This window comes from Syngnathus scovelli, chromosome 16 (assembly GCF_024217435.2).
Source record: "Syngnathus scovelli strain Florida chromosome 16, RoL_Ssco_1.2, whole genome shotgun sequence".
Taxonomy (NCBI): Eukaryota; Metazoa; Chordata; class Actinopteri; order Syngnathiformes; family Syngnathidae; genus Syngnathus; species Syngnathus scovelli.
This window is the reverse complement of record NC_090862.1, coordinates 326,051-352,491: the sequence shown is the minus strand read 5'-3', so window position 1 is coordinate 352,491 and position 26,441 is coordinate 326,051. Positions and strand designations below refer to the sequence as shown.

Here is a 26,441-nt window from a genome sequence, read left to right as displayed (position 1 = left end):
AAAGGGAAAAGTTCCTGCATACATTTGCATTCATCTGTGAGAAATGCCGTTTAAAGTTTTCCGGTGAAATCTTGCATATCCTTAAGTAATACGTTGGCAAATATGGCAGTTGTCAAACCACAAAAACATCTGCATATTTATATTTATTTTGTGTGATACTTTTTTTTTTCAATTTGAATCACTAAATTACTACCTAATAGTTATTGATGTGCTGTAAGCCTCCTTGAACATACTATATCAGATATACTGTATAATGTTTCAAAATTAAAGCAGCTTTGAGTGGCAGCGAATTTTCCTGATGTTGAATCAGTAAAGTTTTCTTGTCCTGTCCTTGACTTAACATGTTTAATGTTTGTTTAATAGAATAATAAAGTGTAAAATAGCCTTTGGGAATTTAGTAGAACATAGTATGATAACACCCCCCCACACACACACACACAAAACATTCCCTAAAAATAGCGTCCTCGTGTGGTCTAAAGTATCAGTACATGTCTCATGTTGCGCCGGTGACGCGTTAGTGTTTATCCCACGAGCTCGTTGCTTCTGCACGTCTCACGCGCATGCGCACTCCCTCCCCCAGTCGCGTAAAAAAAAAGGGTCGACAACAAGTACACGCCGGCTAGAAGCGCATCCTCCAACCCCCCAGAGCCCAGAAGAGAGTGATGAAGGGGGCTGCAGTTGTCATGGCAACGCCTGGGTGGTGGGGGTGGAGCCTTGATGAGTGGGACCAGCGAGTTTGTTTTGTTATTGAAGGTCACGTGTGAGGCCAAGCTCCGCCTGCACCCCCCCCCCCCCCCCCACCAACACAGACACACACACACACACACACACACACACACACACACAGCTTCAAGTGCCGTGCTGCTCGGATCGGTCACTTACTACAAAATGGCTGCACAGGCTCCACCGCCGCCGCCGTCGCTGCCGACAACGACGACGACGAGGAGAAGGAAGCACGACTGAACGCTTCGACGGTAGGCAGTTTTTTCCTTCCTTCCTTCCTTCCATTCAATACAATACGAGCTTGTGTCCACAAATGTCTTTTGGCCCGTGCAAAATGCGGAATTCCTCGGCCGAATACGTCAGCGACCATGCAAGAATGTTTCCAATGCAGCCCACTTTTGACATGCAGTCCAAATGAGCGCTCTTTCATTCTTTTCGAGCTCGAGCGGCCAATTTTGCAGTTTGCACACTTGATACGATTCAAGGACGTCGTGTGTTTACATGCATTGACAGTGACACTCTGCTTCAACTTTTTGTCTCTTTTTATGTTAGCAGTGCAATCAAGTCGAGATAAAAGCCACGCAAAGCGAGCGCTTAGCACGTCGCCATCGCAGCGCAGTTGTGAGGTTGCGAGTTCGAGTCTCGTTTCCGACGACTCGACTTTTCATGCGGGTTGGCTCGACACTTTCGCGCTCCATAAATTGTAAGATTTGATGATCAGGCAGCGCGATGAGCTCGTCGTTGGTCTCCCTGGGTTCAAATCTAAGGCCGGCCTTACTGTGTGGACTTAGTTGTGCATGCTCTGCAGACATGTTAAGAAAGCCAGAAAAAAAACACCATTACAGATAGCAATGTTGTACCTGACAGGCCATTAAGCAATGAAACGATGTCATTTTGCTTATCTTTGTTAGAGGCCACTTATATAGATAGCAATATTGTACTTGAGAGGCCTTTAACCAATGAAACGATATTGTCCTTGTAATTTTGTTTATCTTTCTTATAGGCCAGTTATACTGTTATTGACTACCAATAACATAGGTCAAAAGCAAATCTGAATCTGAGATCGTTTTATGTGTCCTAAACGTATTATTATATATTTTTTTACCTATTTTCCTTGCGTGTCAGGTTTTTAAGGTTTTCACTTAAGTTAGACTTCTGAAAGCATGCACAATACGGACTAATTTATAGCTATGATGTTTCAGAAAAAAATTCCACCAACCTGACCCTTTGTTGATATATATGTTACTAAATATAATACTAGATTACATTTGAAACTGTCATAACAAATAAACCTTAAATGTTGTCCCTAAAATGCCGATGAAGATTCGAGACCTGGAATCTTCATCATCATCATCATCATCCTCCTCGCAACATTCCCAGTCAATCAGCAAGTTGGCGGCAGCACCCGGATGCTCGCAAAGGCCCGCAAGGCCGAGGGAGGGGTGCCGTGCCGTGGCGTGCCGTGCCGTGGCGTGGCGTGCCGTGCCGTGCCGTGCCGTGCCGCCAGTCTTGCTGGGTTTTGGTGTCGGCGCTCAGATGCTTTCTTGAGTGGTCAGCGTGACCTTCCACGCTCTAAAAGGCACACTATTGCTGTCTTCCAAATCAAAGCCACTTCCCTTTTTCCGACAAACGACAAGCACGCTTGGGTCGGCTGGGTCGGTCGGGTCAGGTGCAGGGACTGTCCTTGTAAGATAGCGACACGTGTATCAACAATGACGCATTGTCCAAATATGCTTCCATTACGCCATCTGATGGTGCGCTCCATCAAGTTAGCCTCCAGGCTTTTGTTTGGAGCGCTTTCTTTCTTTCTTTCTTTCTTTCTTTCTTTCTTTCTTTCTTTCTTTCTTTCTTTCTTTCTTTCTTTCTTTCTTTCTTTCTCTTTCCTTTCCTGCTTGTCAGAAGGCATTAGAGAGGTTGCCTCTGTTCACAATTGCTTGATGCTAGTTTAGCCGGCTAGGAGCTGGCTTGAGTCTTTGTTTGAGCAGAATTGCAGCGTTGCTTTTGCAGCTGCTGCTAAACGTTCCTCCAAAAGGTTTGCCAGGCAGGCTCTTGTTTGGTCTGCAGCTTCGGCATTTCTGGCACCACGCCGAGCCAGCGCCTTCCTGCCTGCCTGCCTGCCTGCCGTGGCTCGCCCCTCCCCCACACGTGCAACGGAAGCGACCCTATCAAACGCTGAAGAGACAGACAGAAGCCTTTCCATCTTCACAGGAATGAAACAGACGCACGTTTCGCCTTGTGCAGGTCGCCCCCCCCCCCTCCCCTTCCCCCATTCTGCACTCTGCCCCCTGTCAGGAGGCCACCCTCGGCTTTTGCATTTTTCTGTTTTGATTGCGCCTGCCTTCGGCCTCCCGGCGAGCGTCTGCTTTTAAGAGGACTGTTATCCCATTGTTCTGATGGGACACGACAATGCTCAGCTCATCGGCCGGCCGCCGAGCGATCGGCACGGTAGCGCCGCCAACGTAAACGCACTACCAGCCCATCGCCGTGACCTCCTTTACGTCTTTTTAAACACACAAACAGATTCAAAGCGATTGAGCCCAGAGCTGATGGCATATCCAAGATAGGTGCAAAGGTGATGAAGGCCTTGAAATGATTCCAACGTCTTCTGATTTTTCAGCTGAGAGAAGAAGCCGCAAATACAAGTATCCGAGAACCGTTTGATGGAAGAGAAGAAAAAGAAAAGGCCAGAAGAGAAGAACAAGAAGGAAGTTGCTTCCAAAAAGGTGGGTGAGCCCTCTCTTTCCGTGCAACTGACAATCAGACTGACTGACGGCTGTCAATCAACTTTTTTTTTTTTTTTTTTAAACACACTTAGAAATGATCATATATTATGAGCCCTTGTTTGTCTTTTAATACATTTTCATCCTCTTCTTTTCAGGACACTGAACAGACAACCAAAGGTGAGTTGATGCTGAATCATATCAACAACAACAAAATTGTACTTGTCTGTATTTTAACAAAAGTTGAAGTGACGTTGACAAATGGATGATGTGACGAGTTGCTGTCACTATGCGTGGGTTCGCTTGAAATGGAACTCAATTAAGTTTGAGGAGAAGCGCTGAGATCAATACCTGCGGCGCAAATCCATTCACTAACGAACGCCATGAGGTGATTTCATAGCAACAGAAGATCACATTGTAGAGAAAAGTCCGTCTGCGACCTAATGAGTCTATGATATGATGTTGGTGCACAGCATCCAGGGAAGGGAGGGAGGGAGGGAGGGAGGGAGCTAATTAGGAGCCCAGGGATCTTGTGGAGTCTGAATAAACAGATACCCTGAGCGCCGCCATAGTAACAGAACGTGCCCGCACCCTGGGAGCCAGCCAGCCAGCCAGCCAGCAGGAAGGAGCCGAAAGATGGAATGACTTGTTGTGCTTCTAGTCTTGCAAGTGAAGTGAAAGAACCACCCATGCCTCTGGTTGAGTACGAAGAGAGAGAAAAAAAGCTAGCGAGGAAAAGAAAGAGACTGAACGGAGCACACACTCTGGTTTCCTGTTTGCCTGAGGGGGCCCATTGTGGGATCCACCGACCTGACCCGACCCGACCCGTCTGTGTGTGTGTGTGTGTCTGTGTGTGTGAGACACCAAGTCGGAGTCGCTTGTCCCCGTGTGACCGGCAACCGTTACAAACTTGCTCAGCGCCGTTGGCCGTCTCTTATGATCTTCAAAGAGGACTGTATAGTTCTTTGCAAGCGTATTGCAGCGGACCGACCCCCAACCCTCCCAAAAAAAAACATCAGAACAGGTTTAACGAAACTGAATTTTAAAACCTTCAACACGATGACTTGCACCACGCTACTTCCTGGTGCGCAAGCATTTCTAAATACGGCTAAGCTTGCCCAGGATGGCCGCTTTCCTTGCCAAAGTTGTAGAAAATAGTCTGGACAGTCTTTGAACAAACCACACCGCTCGGCTGTTTTTAGTTAAATCCACGTCGCCGGTTTTTGGGCGGCCATGTTGTTTCTATTCCCAGTTGAGCACGTTTTGGCTGAATATTTTGTGATTATATTTTGGGCAAAAATAGGCCTTTGCCGAGAGCAGATCCAACAAGTTGCTAGTTTATAGTTGCAAAAGTGACACGGTCGCCACCTCTTTAACGTAATGGCCGCATCTTTCTCTTTTTAAAGGACTTGGCTTGAACCTCCATCCGTCTTTGGCTTGGTGGTTTTGAAATGATGATTTCACAGATGAAAATGTCCGTAGATCATGTTGGTTGATAAACACAGCCGTCGGTCCTTTCTTTTTAAATGAATTTCCGAATCTTTGTAATCACGGTCGTTTGCGTAGCCGCTATTTGATGAATAGCCCGGCCCAGTTTGCTGTCAGACGGTGCAGCGCGTTCTTTTTCAATGTCTTGCACGGAGGCCGGGGCCGGGGCCGGGGCCATCTTCCTTAACTACAGTTTCACATTCATTCATTTCTAATTAAGCATTTTAATCGTCTCTCTGGTGAGACGCCACGTGGCGCGGTGCTCTCATTTCCCAAGCCCCAAAGACATTGTGATGATCACACCAATGTACGCACTTTGATTCACTTCTTGCGACCTTTTTCCACTCATTTAGACTTCGCAGCTTTAAAAGCCAAGGTAATCAAATCTGCACTATCGTTGTCAGATGATTGTAATGCCCAATTAGCAATATTAGTAACATTAGCTCCCCCGATGCCCAACTGAAGCATAGCCCCAAAATGATCAACGCAACAGCATATACTTGCGGCCTTGGCTTTGCAGATTAAAAGCTCAGCTTTGGGAAGCTCCTAATCACTCACTAAGCAAAGTTTGCGGAAGTTTCAACGCGTCTGCCCGCTCCCCCTTGACGAAGGGAAGCGTGGACGGACGGCGCTTTAGGCGGAAGCGCTCGGACGCGTCGCCAATCCGCACGCTAAGTACTTTGGGCTTTAAGCTGAGCCAGGATCAATACTGACTAAGCAAATTGCTAGTTGAGCGTAAGCGTGGAGAATTTGACGACAGCTGTTGTTCAAACAAAAGCAGTAGTTTGACGTCTTAAACAGCCTGCCGCTATCATCTTTCCTATCCAAAATATTCCCAACCCCTTTCAAGTGGGAAATGAGGAAGCCTCGTCCGTCCGTGTGAGGCGCGCATAGCCTGCAGGCCGCCGCCGCCGCCGCCGTTTGATGTGCATTTTTGATGAAGCGGGAATTCTCCCGTGCGCCCGCACAGCCGACCCACGATGCCGTTTTGCAAATAGGCTGTCGGAGAAGGTGACTTTTGACAGAGGGCTGTGCTCGGGGGACTTTCAAATGATTTTTTTTGGGGGTTTTGTGCCATCACACCTGTCTTGACATTATTTGACGCAGCGGTTTGCTTCTTTTGAAACAAGACTGGACAGCAACGTGGCGTTCTGTAGGCAAGTAGCGTTCTAATTGTAAGCGGATTTTCGACCTAAGCTGGTTTCCGCCAGTGAGACTGGAGCTTGCAGTGGCGTTCGCAGAGGGGGCGGAGTCTCTTCTTTTCATGGCTTGCTGTACCTCGTTCCCTCCGTTCCCGTGGATCCGCTCGCTGGCTGGCTCTCGCTCGCTCCCTCCCTCCCTCCCTCCCTCCCTCCCGCCCGCCTGCCTTCGTTTTATTTCTCCTCTGTGATTGGCTGGGAGAGCAGCTGGCCCCACTTTCCCCTTCCCCCAAAGCTTCCAGAAGAATCGACGTCACGCGTCAGAGTCTCGACGGTGTAAAATCAGCCTCCATAAATTTGATGAAAGCGAGCTTTTACGTGGAAGTGGCAGTCCGTCTCGCCTTCTGTGAGGAGAGCGTCCAAATAGTGAATCAGAGCGAGTGGGGGGGGGGGCAATGACATCTGATGAGACGCTTCAGCCGCCAGATGCACGGGTAACCAGATCATTCCAAGGTTATAGCCCACCGGGGGGCACCAGCTGATACGACACAAATACACACTCTCCGAGCGAGCGAGCGACAAAATGCAACTGCATTAACCAGTGGCCGGCCGGCCGGCATCCTGTCCTCCCCTCAGTGTGGGCCTCAGCGTTGCATAACGCTTTTGTTTGTGTGTGTTGGGGCAGGCCTGGTGTGTGCGAGTTATTCATTCCTTCAATGCGCACACTTGGAAGCTGAGCCAATGGCAGAGCGCCGCTCTTCCTCACTCATTTCAAAGTGTTTATTTTACGCCTGTCGTTTATCAGCATCAAGAAAGGAGGGAGGGAGGGAGGGAGGGGAAAACATCCCCGTTGGCTCAATTTACATCCAATAATCTCCTCGGGCACAATGTGGACGCTGCTTTATGACCGACCGTCTGTTTACATTTGAGTTTACCATCGTCCATATTATGTAATGTGGCCATTAGCCATGGTGCTCAATGGCCATAATCCATGTGACCCACTCTGTGACCCGCCAGAAGATAATCCTATTTGACCTCGGGCCGGGGGACCTCCTGACCTCGTACCTCTTCTCACACATCGTTCGCTATTGAATTGTTACCACCATAAGATAGATGTGCTGTCAGATGCTTAGCAGCGCGTCTGCTTTTTTGTGCAAACAGTGCCGGACTCCGCCAAGCTCGAGCCCGTCCCTCCTGTCCCGCCCGTACCCCCGAGCAGCGGCGATGGCAAGCGCGCCCCCGGCGCCGCTTGCCAGCAGCCTCCTCAGAGCTCCTCGCAGCAGCAGCAGCAGCAGCAGCAGCAGCAGCAGCAGCGTCACCCGGCCAGAGAGGTGCCCCCGCGCTTCCGCCAGCACGAGCACAAGCAGCTGCTGAAGAGGGGCCAGCCGCTCCCGCCCGGGACCCTGACGCTCTCTGCCGCCGCCGCCGCCGCCGGCCACCTGGAGTCCTCCTCTGCAAACCTGCCCACAGGTAAGCAGAGATTTCTTCTGCTCAAGGTGTTTCAACAGCGCAGTTTTATTTTCACTCGGAAGAAAGCAGGCAGAGTCAACACAGCTGGCACGTTTGTGTCTTTTCCTTCCGGAGAGTGAAGCCCATCCATTCTGGGGCGTTTTCTGTCGACGCTTTGACCAAAGCAGCTCCATCTCCGTGGCAATCAGACGCTTATCCCGCACCTCCTCCTCCTCCCACACTATTTCCTGTTTTGGGGGGAAGAGGCTTGTACGGAGCTAGCTAGTTGGCTGGACATCTCGCTGGGCCTGGTTTGGCATCACTCGAAAGCCCAAGAAAGAGAAAGAGAAAGATTGGTGGAGCGAGGCGAGCGTGGCAGAGGTCCAGCGCTGTGGGCTGGAGTGAGTCACGGCTTACGGTAAAAGCTAGCGCTTGTCTCCTCCCCTCCCTCCCTCCCGCCCTCCCTCCCTTCCTCCCCTGTTCGATAGGCCTCCCCGGTTCTCCTTTCACCAGTGCTCTGTGTCAGCAGTGGCTGAACGCACGGCGATTCTTTACTTTGCTTTGCTTTGCCGACATCAAGAAAAAATGGATGGAGCCGATGTGCTCTTGTGATGACGCCAGAGCGTCGGGGATTCCCTTCTGATGTGATTAAACATTGACTCTCCATTAAGAACGGCGCTTGATGTTTGCTATCTGGGCCGCAAACTAGCCCCGCCTCCTCGTTCACAAACAACATCGCAGCACGTAGCGTGTAGCTGGCCACGGGCGAGCGGGGATTAGTCCACGCTACATGTATGTCTGTCGGCTTTGCCGTTATTCCGACAGAGTGGCTGCGTTGCCATTGGCTCGGCTCGCGCTCTGTATCCCGAGGCTCTTTGATGGAGAGGAGGAGGAGGAGGAGGAGGAGGAGGCAGTGGCGGCGTGTGAGAGGCAGCTATTTTAAGACTGGCATGTTGGAGAAAGCCCTTGACCTGGTTTATCCTTTCAGGGGGGGAGGGGAATGGAAAACATGACAACATGGATGTGAACTTGGAAAAATGCATGCCTCTCCTGTCACTCTGCTGGTTATTGAGCTATTCGTTTGATTAGGAAGCGCTTTTTTGTTTCCCGAGGTGTTGTTGTACTGGCTGGCTGGCCGGCAGCATGCATGCTCGGCTCGGCTCGGCTCGGCTCAGCTCAGATGAGCTCCAAAGCATCCGGTCCGCGGGGGACTTCATTAAGCCGGCCAGCCGGCCGGCCGGCCATCAGTCCATCTGAGCGAGGGCCGCACATCCCTCCTGGATCACTTCCATCACTCAACGAGCATCTCGCAGACGTCATCTCTTGTCTTTGCTATTGATCTGATTTCAGCAGACAAGGGCTGCATAATTATAAAATGAGAATTGGGATTATTGTAATACAACTCTTTTTTTCTAAATAACATGTATTATTTAGTATTTCATTCATTTGTTGACGACTTATTTTTCATGCAAAGAGTACTGGCCGTTTTCACTGAATGTCACTCACAGTCCGGAGCCTCTCTCCCTTCCATCTGCACAATCATGAGGTTCAGTGGGCAGAACCTCCAGCATAGCACCACTGTTTTCCACCAAACATTGATGTATTGTGTTGTGGTGCGTGGGCACTGGTATCACTAGTGCACAATGGCAGCCTTGATCCGGGGAGCCGCTGACATTTGTTTTTTTTTTCTTTTCTCCCCGTTGCCAAGCACTCAGCTCCTGCTTCTCCTGTTTCCTCCATGCCTTCCATTAATTGACAAGCACGTCATCCTCTGTTGCGTTGCTCTGCTTTGACGCTTCTCCAGGGACATGTTTGAGTCCACATCCACATGAACTTGCTTATTTTAATCCAACAATTGCCAGAGCAGCTTTTTATAGCTGTAGCATTGGCTGATCTATGTTAAGTAAGACTAAACATGTATTATCATGACGTCATGCCGGTTGCACGTGGTTTTTGCTTGTGCTAGTCAAGAGGTTTGCAATTGTGCACGCCGGTGCTAATTGCACAATGAGTGAGTGAGTGAGTGAGTGAGTGAGTGAGTGAGTGAGTGAGTGAGTGAGTGAGTGAGTGAGTGAGTGAGTGAGTGAGTGAGTGAGTGAGTGAGTGAGTGGTCTTGGTTAAATATTTGGTGGCATTTAGTGAAAGGTTAAAAGATCCGAGGCTGTGTTTAGAAGAGCCCCGCTTTTGTTTTGTTTTACCTCCTCATGCCGTTTGAGTGCTTGGCGCTCCATCCATCCAACCAGCCACCAACAATACTGTTCCCTCCCTCCCTCCCTCCACATTACTTGGACTGTGCCGTCCCTTCCCCTCCCCCAGCCTGCTTTCTCTTTAGGGCTTCCATTTCCAGCGAGGGAGCGTATCCGTCGTCGGGATAGGAATAGAGCATGATATAAATAAAGCCAGTGGGGAGGGGGTGGGGGGCAATAGATTGAGTCGGCGAGACCCAGCCAAAGCAATGTTGGAGGGAGGGAGGGAGGGAGGGAGCATGTGGGGTGAGGAAGGGAGGGAGGGAGGGAGGGAGAGGGGGGTGTCTCATGCCGCGCAAGAGCGGTGCAACTTCTTGGCAGCATTTCAGAGGCTCGGTGAGGCAAGCAGACATATTGAGAGAAGGATGGTCCCCGTGTCGCACAAAACCTAGTTCCTTGCACGATGGTCGGGAGGCACCTCTCCACAGGTATTTGGGCGCGGGGAGCGCGGCGGAGCTCGCGCTCGTTCTTTCCTTTGCTCCTTGCTTGCTCGCTTGCTTGCTTGCTGTGCAGTTATTTTTGCAGCGGCAGTGCATTGTGGGCACGCGCGACACACTTGCGCTGCGCTCCTCCGCAAATGTCATTGCGAGCGAGGCGAGGCGAGGCGAGGCAGGCGTGCTTGCATGCTTTTACACGTTGCAGGCAGGCAGGCAGGCAGGCAGAGACAGTAGCTCAGCTCCCAGCCTTTTTGGCTCAAATTCAGGACTGAGAAAATGGCGGTCGGTCGGTCGGTCGGTCCCGCTCCTCTTCGTGGAGTGACGCTGGAGAAAGGCTGCGTTGCGTTGCGTTGCACAACGCTGCGCTGCTCGGCTCGGCTCGGCGCTGCGTGTCGGAAGCACAGTGGCCCCTTTTGGCCTCACTCTGGCGCTGCTTTCTCTCTTCCTTCCTTCCTTCCTTCCTTCCTTCCTTCCTTCCTTCCTTCCTTCCTTCCTTCCTTCCTTCCTTCCTTCCTTCCTTCCTTCCTACTTTAGTTTGCAAGCGTTAAACAGTAAGCCGGAATTAAAGGCAAATGCTCAGCGCAATGCGATTGCCGCGAAGGCTCCCCGTTTGCATGCGAGCTTAACTCGTCCAGGACGCATGTAAACAGTGGCACAGTAGAAAGGTGAGATGGAAAGAAAGAAAGAAAGATAGATGGATGGATCAATTGATTGATGATGCGGCGTCGGTCGGGGTGCTGATCAATGCACACACCGCACGCACGCACGCACGCACGCACGCACGCACTTGTATTTGCATCAGCGTGGTGGAAGCGGTCCAAGAGAAAGGAATAGCGTATTACTTTGAATTGTCAAAGCAGTTTTTTATTTCAAAAAATGATATGTTCACCGTTTATTTTTTGAAATATTTTTCCAATTACAAAAATGATATATTTGCTGCTGCAATTTAACTGAATCAGATGTTTAATCCCGTTGGTTAAACATGCATATTTACGGATCAATTCTAATTTGTTTTGAAGCATACGACAGCTGATGGAAACGAAGTTGAACTGCGATGCGAGTCTGTCTAATGTTTTTCTGTCCTCGAACTTGCAATTAAGAATAGAAGTGGACTTGTACGTTGCCATGGTATTTCACGTTCTATGTGGGTGTGATGATGTACCTCAGTTGAAAGCCCTTCCTTTTTTTTTGTGCTTCTCTCCAGAACTGCCCCCACAGAGCAGCCCGGGAACCCAGTATGAGAATCCCCTTTGGGGGCACCTGCCAGCCGACAGGAGCGCTGCAACCTGCGCTAATACGAGTTGCGGCGATCAACTGATCATTGACCAGAAGGACACGGAGGCTTGGCCTTCAATTACCCTCAGCCAGAACAAGGCCCGTCAAGGAAGATGCTCTTTGGACACTGAGCCCGGTCACATGACCAGCAACAGTAGCACTTGTAGTACCGACAGTAGTAGTAGTAATAATAGCGATTGGGGTTGTCATCCGACGATGGCCACGGGGGCCAATAGCCAGACGGGCCACTTCCCTGTCAACCACCTCAGCAGTAAGGCCAACACTGGACTCAGCCCTGCCAATCATACTGGAACCAACATGCACTCAAGCCAGGTTGCAGCCAATCGCTGGGGCTCCGGGTCCGGACCGTCTCAGTCCTCCGCCGGCGGTGAAGGGAAAACTGACGGCAGCAGAGGATGGGGCTCTTCGCCATCCTCCAACTGTAACTTGAACTTGAACCCTAACGCTAACCCGTCGGCCTGGCCCGTGTTGGGCCACGATGCGGCAGGGGCAGGCAGCTCAGGGGGAGCCAACGTCATTTCACCCCCTCAATCCACTCCAAATTTCTGTAATCCCACTGGCCCGCCGCCACCGCCACCGTCAAGCCAGACCAGCACCTATACCGGAGCCAACACTAACAGTAACTCCTCGGGTATTGGCGGTGCCTGGGGTAGCATCATGACCTCTGACGCGTCAGAGTCACACCCTTCGCCATCCACGAATGTGTCTTTCAGTTCAGAACCTCAGAACCTTAAAACTGACGGACCAAATCACCCAAATAAGCCGGAACAAGCGAGTCCCGGCCGCCACCTGCCCAGTTGGGGCAATGCATCCGCGGGCCCGCCTCCAATGGGGGCCAAGCAGGTCAACGGAGAAGATAGCGCATCTTCGGGATGGGGCCTCGACGGTGACTCCAAGGCGCCGCCGTCCTCTAAAGAGTCCGGCTGGGACTCCGGCTGGGGCCAGGCTGGAAGCGGGTCGGGAACTCCCGGAGCCTGGGGCGAACAGTCCGGCGGAGACTGGGCCAAGAAGCAAAGTGAAGACGCCCAAGCGGCCTGGGATGGCCCCAGCTCGCCTCCCCAGGACCCAGCGGCGCAGAGCGGCTCTTGGAACCGAGCGGCGAGCACGGCCGCTGCCAGCGAAGGAAGCGGCGACAGCACGGAAGGACATCCCCGATCCAAACAGCATTCATCCCAAGATACCCCCGCTCCTCTCTTGCCTGCCCAGGATCTCGACCCCAGGGTCTTATGTAATACGGGATGGGGGCAGACCCCCGTCCGCCAGCACACGTCCTGGGACATGGACAATACTAAAAGCAAGAATGACATTGCCGGCGAATCCTGGGACTCTCAAAGTGGGCCCGAAGCCCAGGGGCCTTGCAATACTCACATGGGTCCCCCGCAAAGAACAGACACCGGGAGCAAAAGCGAGGGAGCTTCGGGTTGGGGAGGGAATACAGCTGCTGCTGCTGCTGCTGCTGCTGCTGCTGCTGCTGCTGCTGCTGCTGCTAGCAACCATCCCAGCCCCGGCTGGGGAGATCAACCCAACACCGTTAAGCCCCCGAGTGGCCCAGGTGGCTGGGGAAACCTGCCGAAAGGTGTGCCCGCCTCCGCTATCCCCAAGAATCAGTCTTGGGCTGACGAGAGGGCGTCGGGGTGGGAGGAGTCTCACGGCAAGCCGACCAGCCAGAACTGGGGAGAGCAACCTAAAGCCTCCCACAGCTGGGGCAATAGCGCAGTGAGCAACTCTGCAAATGACTGGGGAGAACCCGACGAGAGGAAAAAGAATCCAAGCAACTCTTCGTGGGACGGAGACGCAGGGGGCTGGAAGGAAAGTTCTCGAGGCTGGGGGGGAATGCAAGGCGCCACAGGTGCCGGGGGCAAAGCGGGCTGGGGAGAGCCCGTTACTCCGCGCCCCGGCGGCCCTCCCCAGGGCTGGGTGTCAACATCTCAGGACGGACCCGCCGGCGCGGCGGGGGCCGTCGGCTCTTGGAGCGGCTCGGCCTCAGTCAAGCAGGGCTGGACCGGCGGCAAAGCCGAGTCGTCAGCCGAAGCCACGGGTTGGGAAGAACCCTCGCCGCCGTCCATCCGACGCAAGATGGAGATAGACGACGGGACCTCGGCCTGGGGCGATCCTGGTACCTACAACAAATCCGTCAATCTGTGGGACAGAAACAATCCAGCTCAAGCTAAAGCTAGCGCTGGAGGCAATAACGCTGGCGCTCATCCCCACAATCACGCCTATCAAGGACCACCTGCACCTTTACACGCTCACGGGCCAAATTCCCAAAACCCAGGGCCCACTGGCGGCGGCGGCGGCGGCGGCGGCGGCGGACCCATGGATCCCGTTTTGCAGCACCAGTCGGGCTCATCTCACAACAGGGGGCCCATGATTGCGCAAGGTAAGACCATGACATCATGATTTTGACATGGGCAAATTTAGCAAAGGAACTCACTCCCCTTCTGTTTTCCTAACCAAATTGATGCTTCGAAAAAGCAAACGTGGTTGATGTAGCAGACATTCGTTTCTTGTGTCCAGATTCTCGTTTCACTTCTAATTTGAAGTCAAACACAAGCTGGTGAGTTAGTTAGGGCAGCACGCTCTTAAGCTCCAAGCTGTTGATGGACTTAAAGGTCAAAGCTTGACCTTGCTGCTGGCCCCTTTTACATCTAATTAGCTACCCAAACGAGATAAGCAGTGCAGTCCAATCTCAGCGAGGCTGGTCACGTGACACAATATCAGCTGCCTTCATCTTGTGTGTGTGTGTGTGTGTGTGTGTGTATGCGTGTGTGCCTGCCTGCCTGCCTGCCTAACCTCGTGGTGAGCAAAGGAAGTAGAGGAATGGTGTTTACAAAAGCGCCTTTTGAAAAATGAAAATGATGAGATTTGGCTGACTGGCTGACTGGCTGACTGGCTGACTGGCTGACTGGCTGACTGGCTGACTGGCTGGCTGACTGGCTGACTGGCTGACTGGCTGACTGGCTGACTGGCTGACTGGCTGACTGGCTGACTGGCTGGCTGACTGGCTGACTGGCTGACTGGCTGCCATCTGTGTTGAGGGGAGAAAGTCCCCAGTTGAAGCATGTTTGGGAGCGCGCCCCCTGATGTTTGACACTTGATATTGCACAACGACACAAGTTTTATACATGTGTAGCTCATGGCTTTTGGAAAGAGCAGAACGTTTTTTTTTTTGGTTGGGTCCATCCAAGTGAAAATGAAGCTAGCCTTCAGCATAGGCTCTCTTCCTGCGCTAATCTCCCCCTGGCACCGCTACCTCATCCATCGTGCCAAGAACGACCAGGCTGCTGCTGCTGTGCCAGTTCTTAAATGACCGACTTCCCCTCCTGTTCACCTGTTTAACCAAACACAAAATGAATACATTGATAAAAAGATGAATTGCTTGGCAAGTGGCTTTTCTCTGAATGCAAAGAGAGAGAGAGAGATCGAGGAGGTCATGAATACAACCACTCGGGTCGGTCCTGACAGAAAATGTGTTTACTATGATCTTTCTGTGTCCACCACCAGGCTGGGGAGAACTTTCCAGCTCTCACAGCAAAGCAGAAAGCTCTTGGGGGGAAAGTGCACATTCTACAGTCAACGTGGACAAGGGTACATCTGCCTGGGGAAAACCCATCGGGGGCCCCACGGGCTGGGGCGATGGCAACCCGGACAACTACAGTAGGGGGAACCCAGCTATGACAGCCGCATCTTGCAAACCCGGTAAAATTATGAACCCAACTGAGGTTTTTTTTTTTTTTTTTTTTTTTTAAATGTTACTGTCCTGCATGTTGTTATTGTTCCTGCTGGAGGGTTCTCCCAAGATGCGTCAAGGTCATCATCGACTGTTTACGGCCAAGCGCGACTTTTTCCACCAACCTACCCTGCCCTCTAGTGGCCCATAAAATATTGCAAGGCCCGTTTTTAACACGCCTGTTTGTTTTTTCATCCCCAGCCTCCAAACCTATGCAAGATGGATGGGGAGGCGGAGGTGAAGAGTTGCTCCTCTCAGGAGGTCAGTGGGATGCGGACGACGGAGACATGTGGAACAGCACTGCTTCCCAGGAGGGCAGCAACTCTTGGGGAAACGCAGCCAAAAAGATGTCGCAAAAGGCATGAGGAGCTTTTTGCAAAGCATCTAACCAAGAGTGTGTTTGACTGTGATGTTCTGTCATTCCAGGTCAAAGTTCCAGGGAAGCCAGAAGATAGCTGGATTATGAATCGTCTTATCAAACAGCTGACCGACATGGGCTTCCCGGTAAGGATTTTTCATTTGATATCCAATCGGGATTCCCATGTTGTCATTGAAAAATCTCTCTTTTGTTTGCGATTTGCTTCTCAGCGGGATCCGGCAGAGGAGGCTTTAAAGAGCAACAACATGAACCTGGACCAGGCCATGAGCGCCCTGCTGGAGAAGAAGACGGAACTGGACAAGCGGGGAATGGGGATGGCCGCCGGACACGACTACAACAACGGGCTTCTCAACAAAGCCATGAGCTGTCCTCGACCTCCACATCTCTCCAAAGAAGCCTCCACGGATCCCCGCTCGCCCTTCTTGGACAAAGTGAGTCGGTAGTCGGCGCCGACGTCCGATGCGAAGCGCTAACGGGTCGGGTCGGGTCGGGTCGTCTGTTCAGCAAATGCAGAGTGGAATGTTTGGTGGTGGAGCAGCACAAGCCCGGGCCATGCCTCAGCCAGCGCCTCCTCAGCCGCCAGTGCCGCCTCTCGGCTCCTCTCAGCAGCCGAGTCTACGCGCTCAAGTGCCTCAGTTTCTCTCCCCTCAGGTAGGTCCATGGCGGCGGCGGCGGCCAAAGCTTCCAAAGGCTTTTTCCCCACGCCGCGCTATCTATCTATCCACCCGCAGGTTCAAGCACAGCTCTTACAGTTTGCAGCAAAAAATATCGGTCTGAATCCTGCACTTTTAACCTCGCCAATAAATCCTCAACATATGACTCTTCTGAATCAACTCTACCAGCTGCAACTGGTGAGTGGCGTCCTGACTCCTCGCCATTTTCAACATGTCTTCTGAGACTCCTTCAAATGGGACATCTGGTTGACTTGCAGGCTTACCAGCGTTTACAAATTCAGCAGCAGATGTTACAGGCCCAGCGCAACGTTTCTGGACCCATTCGACAACAAGAGCAGCAAGTGAGTTCCCGCTTGGCTCATCCTCCCTCAAATGTTTTTCGTGTGAACGGCTGGGATGCTTTGGAAAAACCGTTGTTGAGCAGTTCCCATCGTTCTCCTTCCAGGTTGCACGTACAATCAATAACATGCAGCAGCAGATCCAACAGCACCAACGGCAGCTGGCCCAGGCGCTGCTGATCAAGCAGCAGCAGCAGCAGCAACAGCAGCAGCAGCAGCAGCAGCAGCAGCAACAGCCTCCTCCCCACTCCCACGCGGGCCTACATCACGGCGGGACCAAAAGCAACCTGGACTCGTTTCCGGGCCACCTCCAGGCGCCGGGCCTTCCCGACCTGCAGACCAAAGAGCCGCCGCAGTCTTCTCCAAACCCTTACAGCCCGTATTCGCTCTGTAGGTGGATTGATTGCGCAACGGTGCGTTGCTCCTTGAGATGAATGCAAATCAATTGTGTGTGTGCGTGTGTGTGTGTGTGTGTGTGTGTGTGTGTGTGTGTGCGTGTGTCTTTGGCAAACCCAGCTGGACTGAATCCAAACATGAATGTAAACTGCGTGGAGGTGGCCATGTCCGCCAAGGATCCACCCCAGCCCCAGTCGCGCCTTTCGCAGTGGACGCACCCCAACACTATGGAAAGCCTCTCTGGAAGCTCCTCCCCCTTGGAACCCAAACACGGTGAGGAGCGAGGCGAAAGCATAGCCGCCGCCAACTTTGAGCCAACTCGGTGTTCCACGTTTTAGGTACCAACCTGGGTCCGCCTGGCAAGCCTGCTCAACTGGATGACTCTTACAGTCCTTACAACCTGATGTCCAGCTCCGAGTCCCCCGGCAGCCCCCTTGTGGCCCCCGACAGCTGGGGGCCGCAGGGGAAGGGGAGCAGCGGCGACAAGATGGCCAACGGGACAAACATCAACTGGCCGCCGGGTACGACAATGTCCGGCGCGCGTTGCCTGCCGTGGCAAAAAGAATGGCGGCGGCGGCGGCAGCATTTCAACTTGGACTTTTGCAGAGTTCTGCCCAGGCGTGCCCTGGAAGGGTCTCCAGAATATCGACCCAGAGACGGACCCCAACATGACGCCGGGCAGCGTCCCCAGCGGTCCCACCATCAACACTAACATCCAAGATGTCAACCGCTACCTGCTGCGAGACCGAAGTGCGGGTGAGAGTCCTTTAGAAATGGGGCCGTATTGTCATTTTTCATTTGGATTTTGCCTGCTCTGCTTCTTCACTTCTCTTCTCTTCTCTTCACCATTCCTTGTCTGCTTTTCTTTCATGGCATTTTCTCTCTGCTGCTTTTTCTTTTTCCTTTTGGCCGGGCCGGGCGGGGCGGGCTCAGGCTCTTCCCCCACTTCATCTCAGAACGAGGCTCTGCCTCCCTCCTCTGATTGGTCAGTCAGTGCCTACACTAGCTCGTTCAGTCTGTCGTCCCCGGAGATGGACGAAACAGGTACACGGATAAACCCCGCCCCCAACTGCAAATCAATACTGTCCTTTCCCTTCTCGTAATAAAACACCATGACCCTCCCGTCATTTCACCTGATTAAATAGGTCACATTAGACAGAGTTTCCATTTTGCCAGCTTGCCGCCCCCCGTGGTGTTGGTGACCCTCCCTCCTCCTCCGCCTCCTCCTCCTCCTCCTCCTCCTCCTCCTCCTCCTCCTCCTCCTGGTGCATGGGAACAAACACGGACGGACGGACGGGATAGCATAACTTGTCGCATTCATTGTTTGAGTTTGCATGAGCAAGCAGGTTGCATCTGGTGGAAGGCAAAGTTGTTACATGACTAACTTGTTTACGTTTCGACAGTTAGTTGCGCTTTTGCCCTGGAAAGCTATTAGCATGGAAACCCCTTTCGAGGAGCTCACAACTCCATGTGTTGACGACGTACTCGACCACGATAAGTGCCATTGATGCCTGAGCGAGCTCTTGTCATTCTTTTCCTTGTCTCCTCCATCCTTGTGGTTGTGTCGGCGCGTAGGTAAACTGTCCGAGCTGAAATCCACTTGGTCGCCGGGTCCCGCGTCGCACAGTCAAGCTTCGCTTTCCCACGACATGTGGAAAGTGCCGCAGGGACCCCGGAGCAGCTCCACGGCCCCCTCCCGCCCGCCGCCCGGCCTGACAAACGCCAAGTCGTCCTCCACGTGGGGGGGGAACTCTCTGGGTCTCTCCCAAGGCTGGAGCAGCTCTTACACCACGGGTGGGTCGCCGAGCCCCAAGAAGAAGAAGAAGAAGAAGAAGCTACTTCTCATTCTACTCAGTGACACGTGCTCTTTCTTCACTTGCAGCGGGCACCACGTGGAGTACAGACAGCGCCAGCAGGACCAGTAGCTGGTTGGTTCTGAGGAACCTGACCCCACAGGTAAGAGCACTGGACGCATGCAAAGGTGGGGCACCGTTGACCCTCCCTCTCTCTCTCTCTCTCTCTCTCTGCGGCAGATTGACGGTTCGACTCTGCGCACGCTGTGCATGCAGCACGGCCCACTCATCACATTCCACCTCAACCTGACGCAGGGCAACGCTGTGGTGCGCTACAGCTCCAAGGACGAAGCTGCCAAGGCTCAGAAGTCCCTGCACATGTACGTATCGGTCAGCTCCCAGGCCATTGCCCCCCCCTGCCGTGTTCTCATTGCTGTGTCTGCGTCCAGGTGCGTGCTGGGGAACACCACCATCCTGGCCGAGTTTGCCGGAGAAGAGGAAGTCAATCGCTTCTTTGCACAGGGCCAGTCGCTGGGCGGGACCACCAGCTGGCAGGCCGCTCCGGGCGCCGCCAATCAGAGCAGGATGGGCGGCTCCGGCTCGGGAGCCTCTCACCCCATCGGACACGCGCCCCACTGGAACAACAACAATGGAGGCTCAAAGGCGGGTGGAGAGCTGCTGTGGGGCGGTGTGCAGCAGTATTCCAGCCTGTGGGGGCCCCCTAGTGGAGAGGAGGCTCGGGTCATGGGGAGCCCCAGCCCCATCAATACGCTGCTGCCCGGAGACCTGCTGAGCGGGGAGTCCATGTAAGGACAACGGAGCAAAAACCTTGAAGACAAAAAAAAAAATCAATACGGAGATAATCAGCGTGAAGGTGAGAGGAGTTCATATCCTCGCCCGCCGCTCCACTTTGTCGCCTTCCTCTGCTTCTTCTTGTCGTCGTCGTCGTCGTTGTTGTCAAGTTACAGTTCTGCCAAGTCGCTCTTGGAGACCCAGGAAGATGTCTTTCACTCATTTCAAGAAAAACACTTTGTTCACATCTTGAACTCCGCTTAATCCCTCTCTGCCTTTCCGAGGCAATCGTACCGCACCTCAGAGACCCGCGACGAGGCGTCATTCCCAAAGTCCAAAACAAAAACGGCGTCAATCAGAGCCTCTCCTCTGCTGGTTGTACTCACTCTTCGGCTGACTCGCAGCACTAATATTGGCCTTAACCTCGTTCCCGCCCCGCGTACGGACGGACGGACGGACCCTTGCACACAGCCCCTTATCTCTGAGCCAGTCAGTCGAGCGCTTGCTACACTTCTACAAACAGCGCAGAGCCCCGCACACACACACACACACATGAACGCTCTCAAAGGGAATGATGCAACTTGCGTTCGCCTTGTTTAAGCCATTTATTTTTGTAGTGCAGTTAGTTTTCTTGCTTTTTTTTATTTCTCCCCCAGACTTATTCACCTTAGCAGGATGTTTGGGTACATGTGACAGACTAACAAAATGAACCACTGCTATTATATTGACCATGCACTTCAACCGGCAGTCTGACCTTTTCACTGCACCTCAAGACAGGAAGAAGACAAAAAGTGTGTGTGTGTTCCCCCCCACCGACGTGCAATATAAGCCACAACAGACTGTCCCTCCCTTCCTTCCTTCCTTCCTTCCTTCCTTCCTTCCTTCCTTCCTTCCTTCCTTCCTTCCTTCCTTCCTTCCTTCCTTCCTTCCTTCCTTCCTTCCTTCCTTCCTTCCTTCCGTCCATGCTCCCTACTGATGGAGAAAAGAACCACAACCTGCAGCACCGCAGACTGCCACTAAATATTGTCAACCCCTCTGGCTGCCAACGTGTGTGTGTGTGTGTGTGTGTGTAAAGAGAAGGCATCAAACCAAAACAAGACACCTGTTTTTACTATTCCCACCCTCCCCTTCTTTGTCTTCTCCTTTTGCCCAAATGAATGAAGTCCATGTGAAAGACCTGGTCTGTCATAGCACTTAAGAGGAGTTTGCCCCGCCCATCCCACTGTGCCCCGCCCCCTTCAATGACTGACTTCAAACTTAACACGAATGTGAAGATGTCCGTGGGGGCCCAGAATGAACATGGTAGCAGGAGAATGATGGTGGGAGGGGGCAGCCGGGAGTTTTTTTTAAAAAAAAATTTCCTCTCCGCCTTGCTTTCTGGAGAGGCGTGTTGTACTGGCGTCATGGGAGGCCAGCCAGCCAGCGTCCTGGCGTGGCCGCTGAGTGCCTGCCTGCCTGCCTGCCTGCCTCCCTGCTTGCACTCTGCAAGCAGACCTCAACTGCCTCCCTCCCTCCCTCCGTCCCTCCCTCTCTCCCCCCCACCTCCGCCGCCCCCAATTCCCCTTCTCTTCCTCCAGTCCGAGAGCAGCCTGCCTGTATTCCGTGTATTACTACTATTCAACTACAACTACTACTACTTCTATAACTACTACTACTGCTGCCCTCAGCAACTTCCACTCTGAGATGGAGGCTTTTTTTTTTTTTTTAATTTTTTTTTTTTATATATATATATATAAATCACATGTTACTGTTGTTTGCTGTTACTGTTTGTTTCATTGCGGATTGATGATATCATGGCTTTATGCAGTGTTCAGCCCCTCACTCCCATCGAAACGGACCACTTGTAAACACGTGAGCCCGCTTCCTGTGTCCGTCCAGCGAGGATGAGTGGGTGGGTGAGGGGGGGGGTCCTCCCTCAGCATATGACACACTCACTCACGCACGCACGCACTCACGCACGCACACTCCGCCACACACTGGTGCTTTATGTTTCACCTCTGGGAGCACTCAGTTCTACTTGGAGCCACCTCCACTGAGACGCAGCCTTCCATTTCTATGCAAAGAACAAGGAGGTGTGAACTCGCAGCCATTGACAAGCCCCGCCCCCACCCATCCCTCTCCGTCTGCCAAACGTCACCACTCCATTTGCCACCTTTACGACCAAGGCAGCTTCCCGTCAAAAAGACCACCTGGACGCCCACTCGCACTTGAGAACCTTCTTCAGACTCGTGCCAACTGACATCCAAATATCATGATCATGTGACGACACCTCCTCACTTCATGGTGGGAGGAGGAGGAGGAGCCCATGCTGCTCTTTTTTTCATCATGAGAAGGCAGTTATGTGTCTGTGCACTGTTTATGGGTCACATCGGGTACATCTCTTTTAAAAACCAAAAAACAGGATTTTTTTTTTTTTTTTTTTTGCATAAACATAAAAGAAAACTACAAAAAATGTTTTAGAGCTGTGCACTCCAAATCTGAGGTGTGTCTCCTGTTTTTCTGCAAGCTGTCGCCTTCTCAAGCTCACGCTGGAGCAATTTGGTCCTCCAGCCTGAGGGTGGCGCCAGCTTGAAACAGGAACACATCTCAAGTTCGGTACCAAGTCTTAAATGTCTTTTATTATTTCATTGGTTTTATGTGTGTTTTCTCTCTCTCTTTTTGGGTCACTTTTTAGACTGATCATTCAACAAAACAATCACTAATGCCTGTGTTGTTGTTGGGTTTTTTTTCTTTCTTTCTTTGGTGTGTACGTGTGCATTTTTACTCCACACTGGATTTGAATCAAGGAACGGGACAGTTAGAGCGGGTGAGCGGGATTTGCGGTTTGGTCTCAGATGCGCCTTGGAATTCTCGGCGCAGCACCAGCACTGAGAGCCCCGCCCACTTTTCCCCCCACTTAATCCCCCTCTTGTGTCGGAGGTCAAATGTGCTCTTGTTTTTTTTTTTTTTTTAATTAAAAAGTTAGTTGCACGAACTCAACGGTGACTGGAACAAACAAACAAAATGAAGCGTCTCAATCATTGATCAGACAAATGGGCTGGCTAAGAATCGGCTACGCAACGCTCCATTTGAAGCAGGGGTGGGCAACCTTTTTCGTGTCATTCAACCAATGTTTTTATTTTTGTCTGTTTGTTTGGGGGCTTTTTCGAAGAAGTCTTTGTTTCTACAATTAACATGGCTGAAAAAAAATCTGACAGGGTTCCCTAGCCCTACTTTAAACAAATGCCTGGGTGGAATATGCACATGCTAGTTTACACACGTCACGGGTATGTGTGTGTATGTGTGTATGTGTGTGTGGCCCCTTGTACGCTCCCCAACATTGAAGAGATCATTAACATATCAGAAGAATAGAAAAATAATAACAACAAATACTTGAATCAAAAGAAGCGCCAATAATGTAATGTGAACACGTTTTCTAGTTTGTTTTTTTTGTTTCCAAATCAAGAATTGTTGAAAAGGATTGACTTTGAAAAGACAAAACAAACGTGTGTATGTGTGTTGTGTGGGAGTGTTTGCACAAGGCTGCTTGTCGTGTAGGCCAGTGCGAGCATGTCGGCCATTTTGTTAGTAAACTCAGTATTCTTGTGGCTCTAGCCTCTCTAGCTAGCGTTGCACTGAGTGTCCTCATCCAGCTAAACCCAACGACATGACACAAGTACCCGAGGGGGACAGTTCTCGTGTACGTGTTTACTCAAGGACTACAAAAAAAGAAAAAAAAAATATGTGTGCGTATGTTGTTGTGTCTTCAATGTAATGTTTATCTACCTTTAGTGGCTTTCATTGTGGACAATAATCCAAGGAAAGTATGGGTCGTTGAGTATTGCACCAATTTTCAGACGACGGGGTGTCTGAAAAGTTCCAGGACTTGTGTAACAAACTATATTTTGCACTTGAGTGTGTGAGAAGAGGTCTGAGCATCTGACAGTTCCTGGCAGAGAAGGCTGTGAATTTGAAAATATCTTTTGTGGCACCATTCCTGGGATATTCCTGACGCAACTCGTAAAAACAGAAAAGAAAAAAAAATCCAGACCTATGTCTAAAAAGAAAAGGACACAAAAAAAAGGTATCTGTGGCCATAGATGTTTGGTGGGGGGTAGAAGAACTTCTGCCGTCTGAGGTGCCTACCTATAATTATTTCTATTTTATTTTTTCTCTCTCTCTTTCTCACATTTCATTTCATTGTAAACGCCGGGCCACTGACAGTTTACAAAACACTTTTGTTTCCTTCTGGACTTCCAAAAGAATTAAACGATGGGAATGTCAGGGGGGAACGGTGTTTAAAAAAAAAAGGATAAAAATGACAACAAAAAAAGAGGACAAATGCTTCCATTTTTCAAAGTGCGACCGAGAATGGCGATTTCTCGTGTTACTTTAAGAACTCTGGGATCGAACAGTGTTGTGTATCTGTTGGACTATCTGAAAAGCCTGTATGTTGTTTTTTGGTTGATTCTCTATATTTTTGACTTTATACAAAACAAAACAACAATGGAAAAAAAAAAAGACAATTGCTCACTATCTTGCACACCTGAAAAAGTGGATCTCGTCTCAGGAAGGCCAGGGTTCCAGAGTACCAACTCCACATCATTTTAATGTACATTTTGATGACAAATATTATTACGAAAGCACTGAAAGTTATGGATTTGGAGAAGGAGGAGCAAATACCAGTCGTTTCTAAATCCGTAGCAGTTACGTAATAACCAAATAATGGACTTTAAATGACTATGGAGTGCTTTATATATCTATATAAAAATCTATATATTAAAATTGCTTTACATTTCAAAACAGAAAATGTGGATTGTTTAACAAAAAAAAAGACAGTGAATAAGATGCAAAATGCTGTTTAGTGTTTTTTTTTTTTTCTTTTTTTCTTGAGGTCCCATCCTGACTGAATCAGGAGCGTTGTGCATTATTCTCTTACCTTTTTTTTTTTTTTTTTTTAATTCTTTCTTTGTGTGTGTGTGTGTGTGTGTGTGTGTGTCTCATGAAAAGATGAGTTTTTGCAGAACATTTGTTCGCACGGCAAAGGATGTTTGTGAAAACGAGGAGCTGGTTGTAAAGGAACACGAAACTATGCACAAGGGTCGGAGGATGGCCATTTCATGGCCTACACTGGCGTGGTTGATTTATTGCAGGGGTTTTGTGGGGGGCGGGTGGGGGGTCCAGTATGCGTATTGTTCATTTGAAAATGTTTGTCCCCTGGTTCCGATCGACCTAGTGTCACATCGCCATGCTGTGTATTCCTATAAACCAATGAGCGTCTCACTCTTTAGCACTGTGGGATTCCAGCCTGTCACCCTCAAGGTTTTTATGAGGTTGTTTTTTTGTTTTTGTTTTTCAAAGGGGGGGGATCAGTGGGTGTTTGGAATTAGGGCTGCTTTTTCCGTGGGGGGGGGGGTATTAAGAGAAAAAAAATGTCTGTACTGAGATTTATTGATTTTCAAAGTCAGTGGCTTGTAATGTTTTATTTTGATTTTTCTCTGTGTATATCTTCTTCTCATAGAATGTGATTGTTCAAACGACATGCACCGAAAAACAAATGTTTTCATGAACTATGGAGCTTCTTTCAGATATTAATAAAATAGCGATTTTTCTCGGCTGTTTCAAAAAGATTTGTTCTTTTTCCATTCAGGCTTTGAGCTTGATGTGTCTGGGACAGGCATAGTAGTTTTCCTGCGACTGTCTCAAAAGGGTGTTAGCATACAACGGAGAGGTGAGCTCCTCCTCCAGGGCTTCCTGGTTGTTCGGGGGGACTCCAGAGTTTTCCTCCTTCCTGCTCATTTCCTCATAAGTAGGAACAGCAGCCGGCCCGGTGGGAGGAGGACAATCGGACTTCACCTAAAAACAAAAACATTTCACTTGGCTATAACACAACTAGAGTGAGTCCCCTTTTTGGTGATTATTCTTTGGGCCTACTCACACAATCTCCCAGAGCAAGCCACAAGAGCAAGATAAAAATGAAGACCGTCGTGGAAAAGATGGCTATGAGCAGAGGGGCGTAGGAGGGAGAGCACTGACACCCTGCACAAACAAACTCGCCGGGTGAATTCATGCCCAATTGGACCTCTGGCACTATGAAAAGGAACACCATGCTTACCTGAGGCCTCAACCAGCAAGAAGAGCTGATTGGCAGAAAGGCCCTCGTCTAGGTTTTCACACACGTACATTCCCGAGTCGCTTTGCTCCAAGTGCGACAGGGTCACCTTGAGCGCTGACGAGTTGCACCCACCCGAAACGTTCAGGCGGCTCTTGTAGTCGGGGTCCAGTATGAGCTGGTCCCCTGGACCCAGGGACAGAAGGGTGCGCTGAGCGGAGCCTCGGCGGTGGTACAGGTGGAGAGTGGTCAGGTTGCCGCGTTCCTGCTGAAGGGGGCACGAGAGCTCCAGAGATCGCTTTTCTACCAGCTGCACGAAGCTCGCATCTGCATTGACTGCGCACGCACACACACACACACACACACACACACACACACACACACACACACACACACACACACAATCACACACGCACACAAAATGACATAAGGCAAAATCTGACACTGAATTTAAAATGCTGCTCGTTCTTACCCTCCAAGAGCCAAAGAGCCACAAGATAAAACACCATGCCGGTCTTCATCATCTTCTAACTAAAGCTTAGTCACAATGAGTCTCCCACCACATCCTGCGCTCACTTTATGTTGTTCTTTGCCACTAAGCAGGAAAAAACATCGCGGCCGGAAGCAAGCCACTCTTATTATTCTTATGTACCTTCGCTATTGGCTTTCATACTTAATAGTTAGATGAATTATTCATTTCCTAATGTTCGTCATTGCTTTTCACTACTCAAATGATCTATTTCACAATGA

At 50.8% G+C, this 26,441-nt stretch overlaps 2 protein-coding genes across 3 annotated transcripts; one reads left to right on the top strand and one right to left on the bottom strand.

Annotated features, from left to right (window-relative positions):
• Window positions 1-809: 809 nt before the first annotated feature.
• LOC125983750 (trinucleotide repeat-containing gene 6C protein) lies at window positions 810-24,105 on the top strand. Of its 2 annotated transcripts, XM_049745270.2 has the most exons (21): window positions 810-974; window positions 3,341-3,446; window positions 3,602-3,623; window positions 7,232-7,540; window positions 11,407-13,878; window positions 15,003-15,197; window positions 15,430-15,587; window positions 15,655-15,732; window positions 15,817-16,038; window positions 16,112-16,258; window positions 16,339-16,458; window positions 16,539-16,622; window positions 16,727-17,009; window positions 17,136-17,288; window positions 17,354-17,536; window positions 17,622-17,771; window positions 17,949-18,059; window positions 18,591-18,809; window positions 18,898-18,971; window positions 19,049-19,188; window positions 19,258-24,105. In XM_049745270.2, exons 2-21 carry the CDS (start codon window positions 3,384-3,386, stop codon window positions 19,616-19,618), a joined length of 5,544 nt encoding a protein of 1,847 aa, XP_049601227.1. In that variant the 5' UTR covers window positions 810-974; window positions 3,341-3,383; the 3' UTR covers window positions 19,619-24,105. The 2 variants fall into 2 exon arrangements, with proteins under 2 accessions (XP_049601227.1, XP_049601228.1); XM_049745271.2 differs by lacking the exon at window positions 17,949-18,059.
• A 456-nt stretch (window positions 24,106-24,561) lies between these two features.
• On the bottom strand, window positions 24,562-26,273 carry LOC125983759 (uncharacterized). The gene is made up of 4 exons (XM_049745306.2): window positions 26,164-26,273; window positions 25,695-26,027; window positions 25,518-25,618; window positions 24,562-25,435 (listed from the first exon to the last, which is right to left on the bottom strand). The coding sequence occupies exons 1-4, from the start codon at window positions 26,213-26,215 to the stop codon at window positions 25,226-25,228; spliced, it is 696 nt and encodes a 231-aa protein (XP_049601263.1). The 5' UTR covers window positions 26,216-26,273; the 3' UTR covers window positions 24,562-25,225.
• Between the last annotated feature and the right edge of the window lie 168 nt (window positions 26,274-26,441).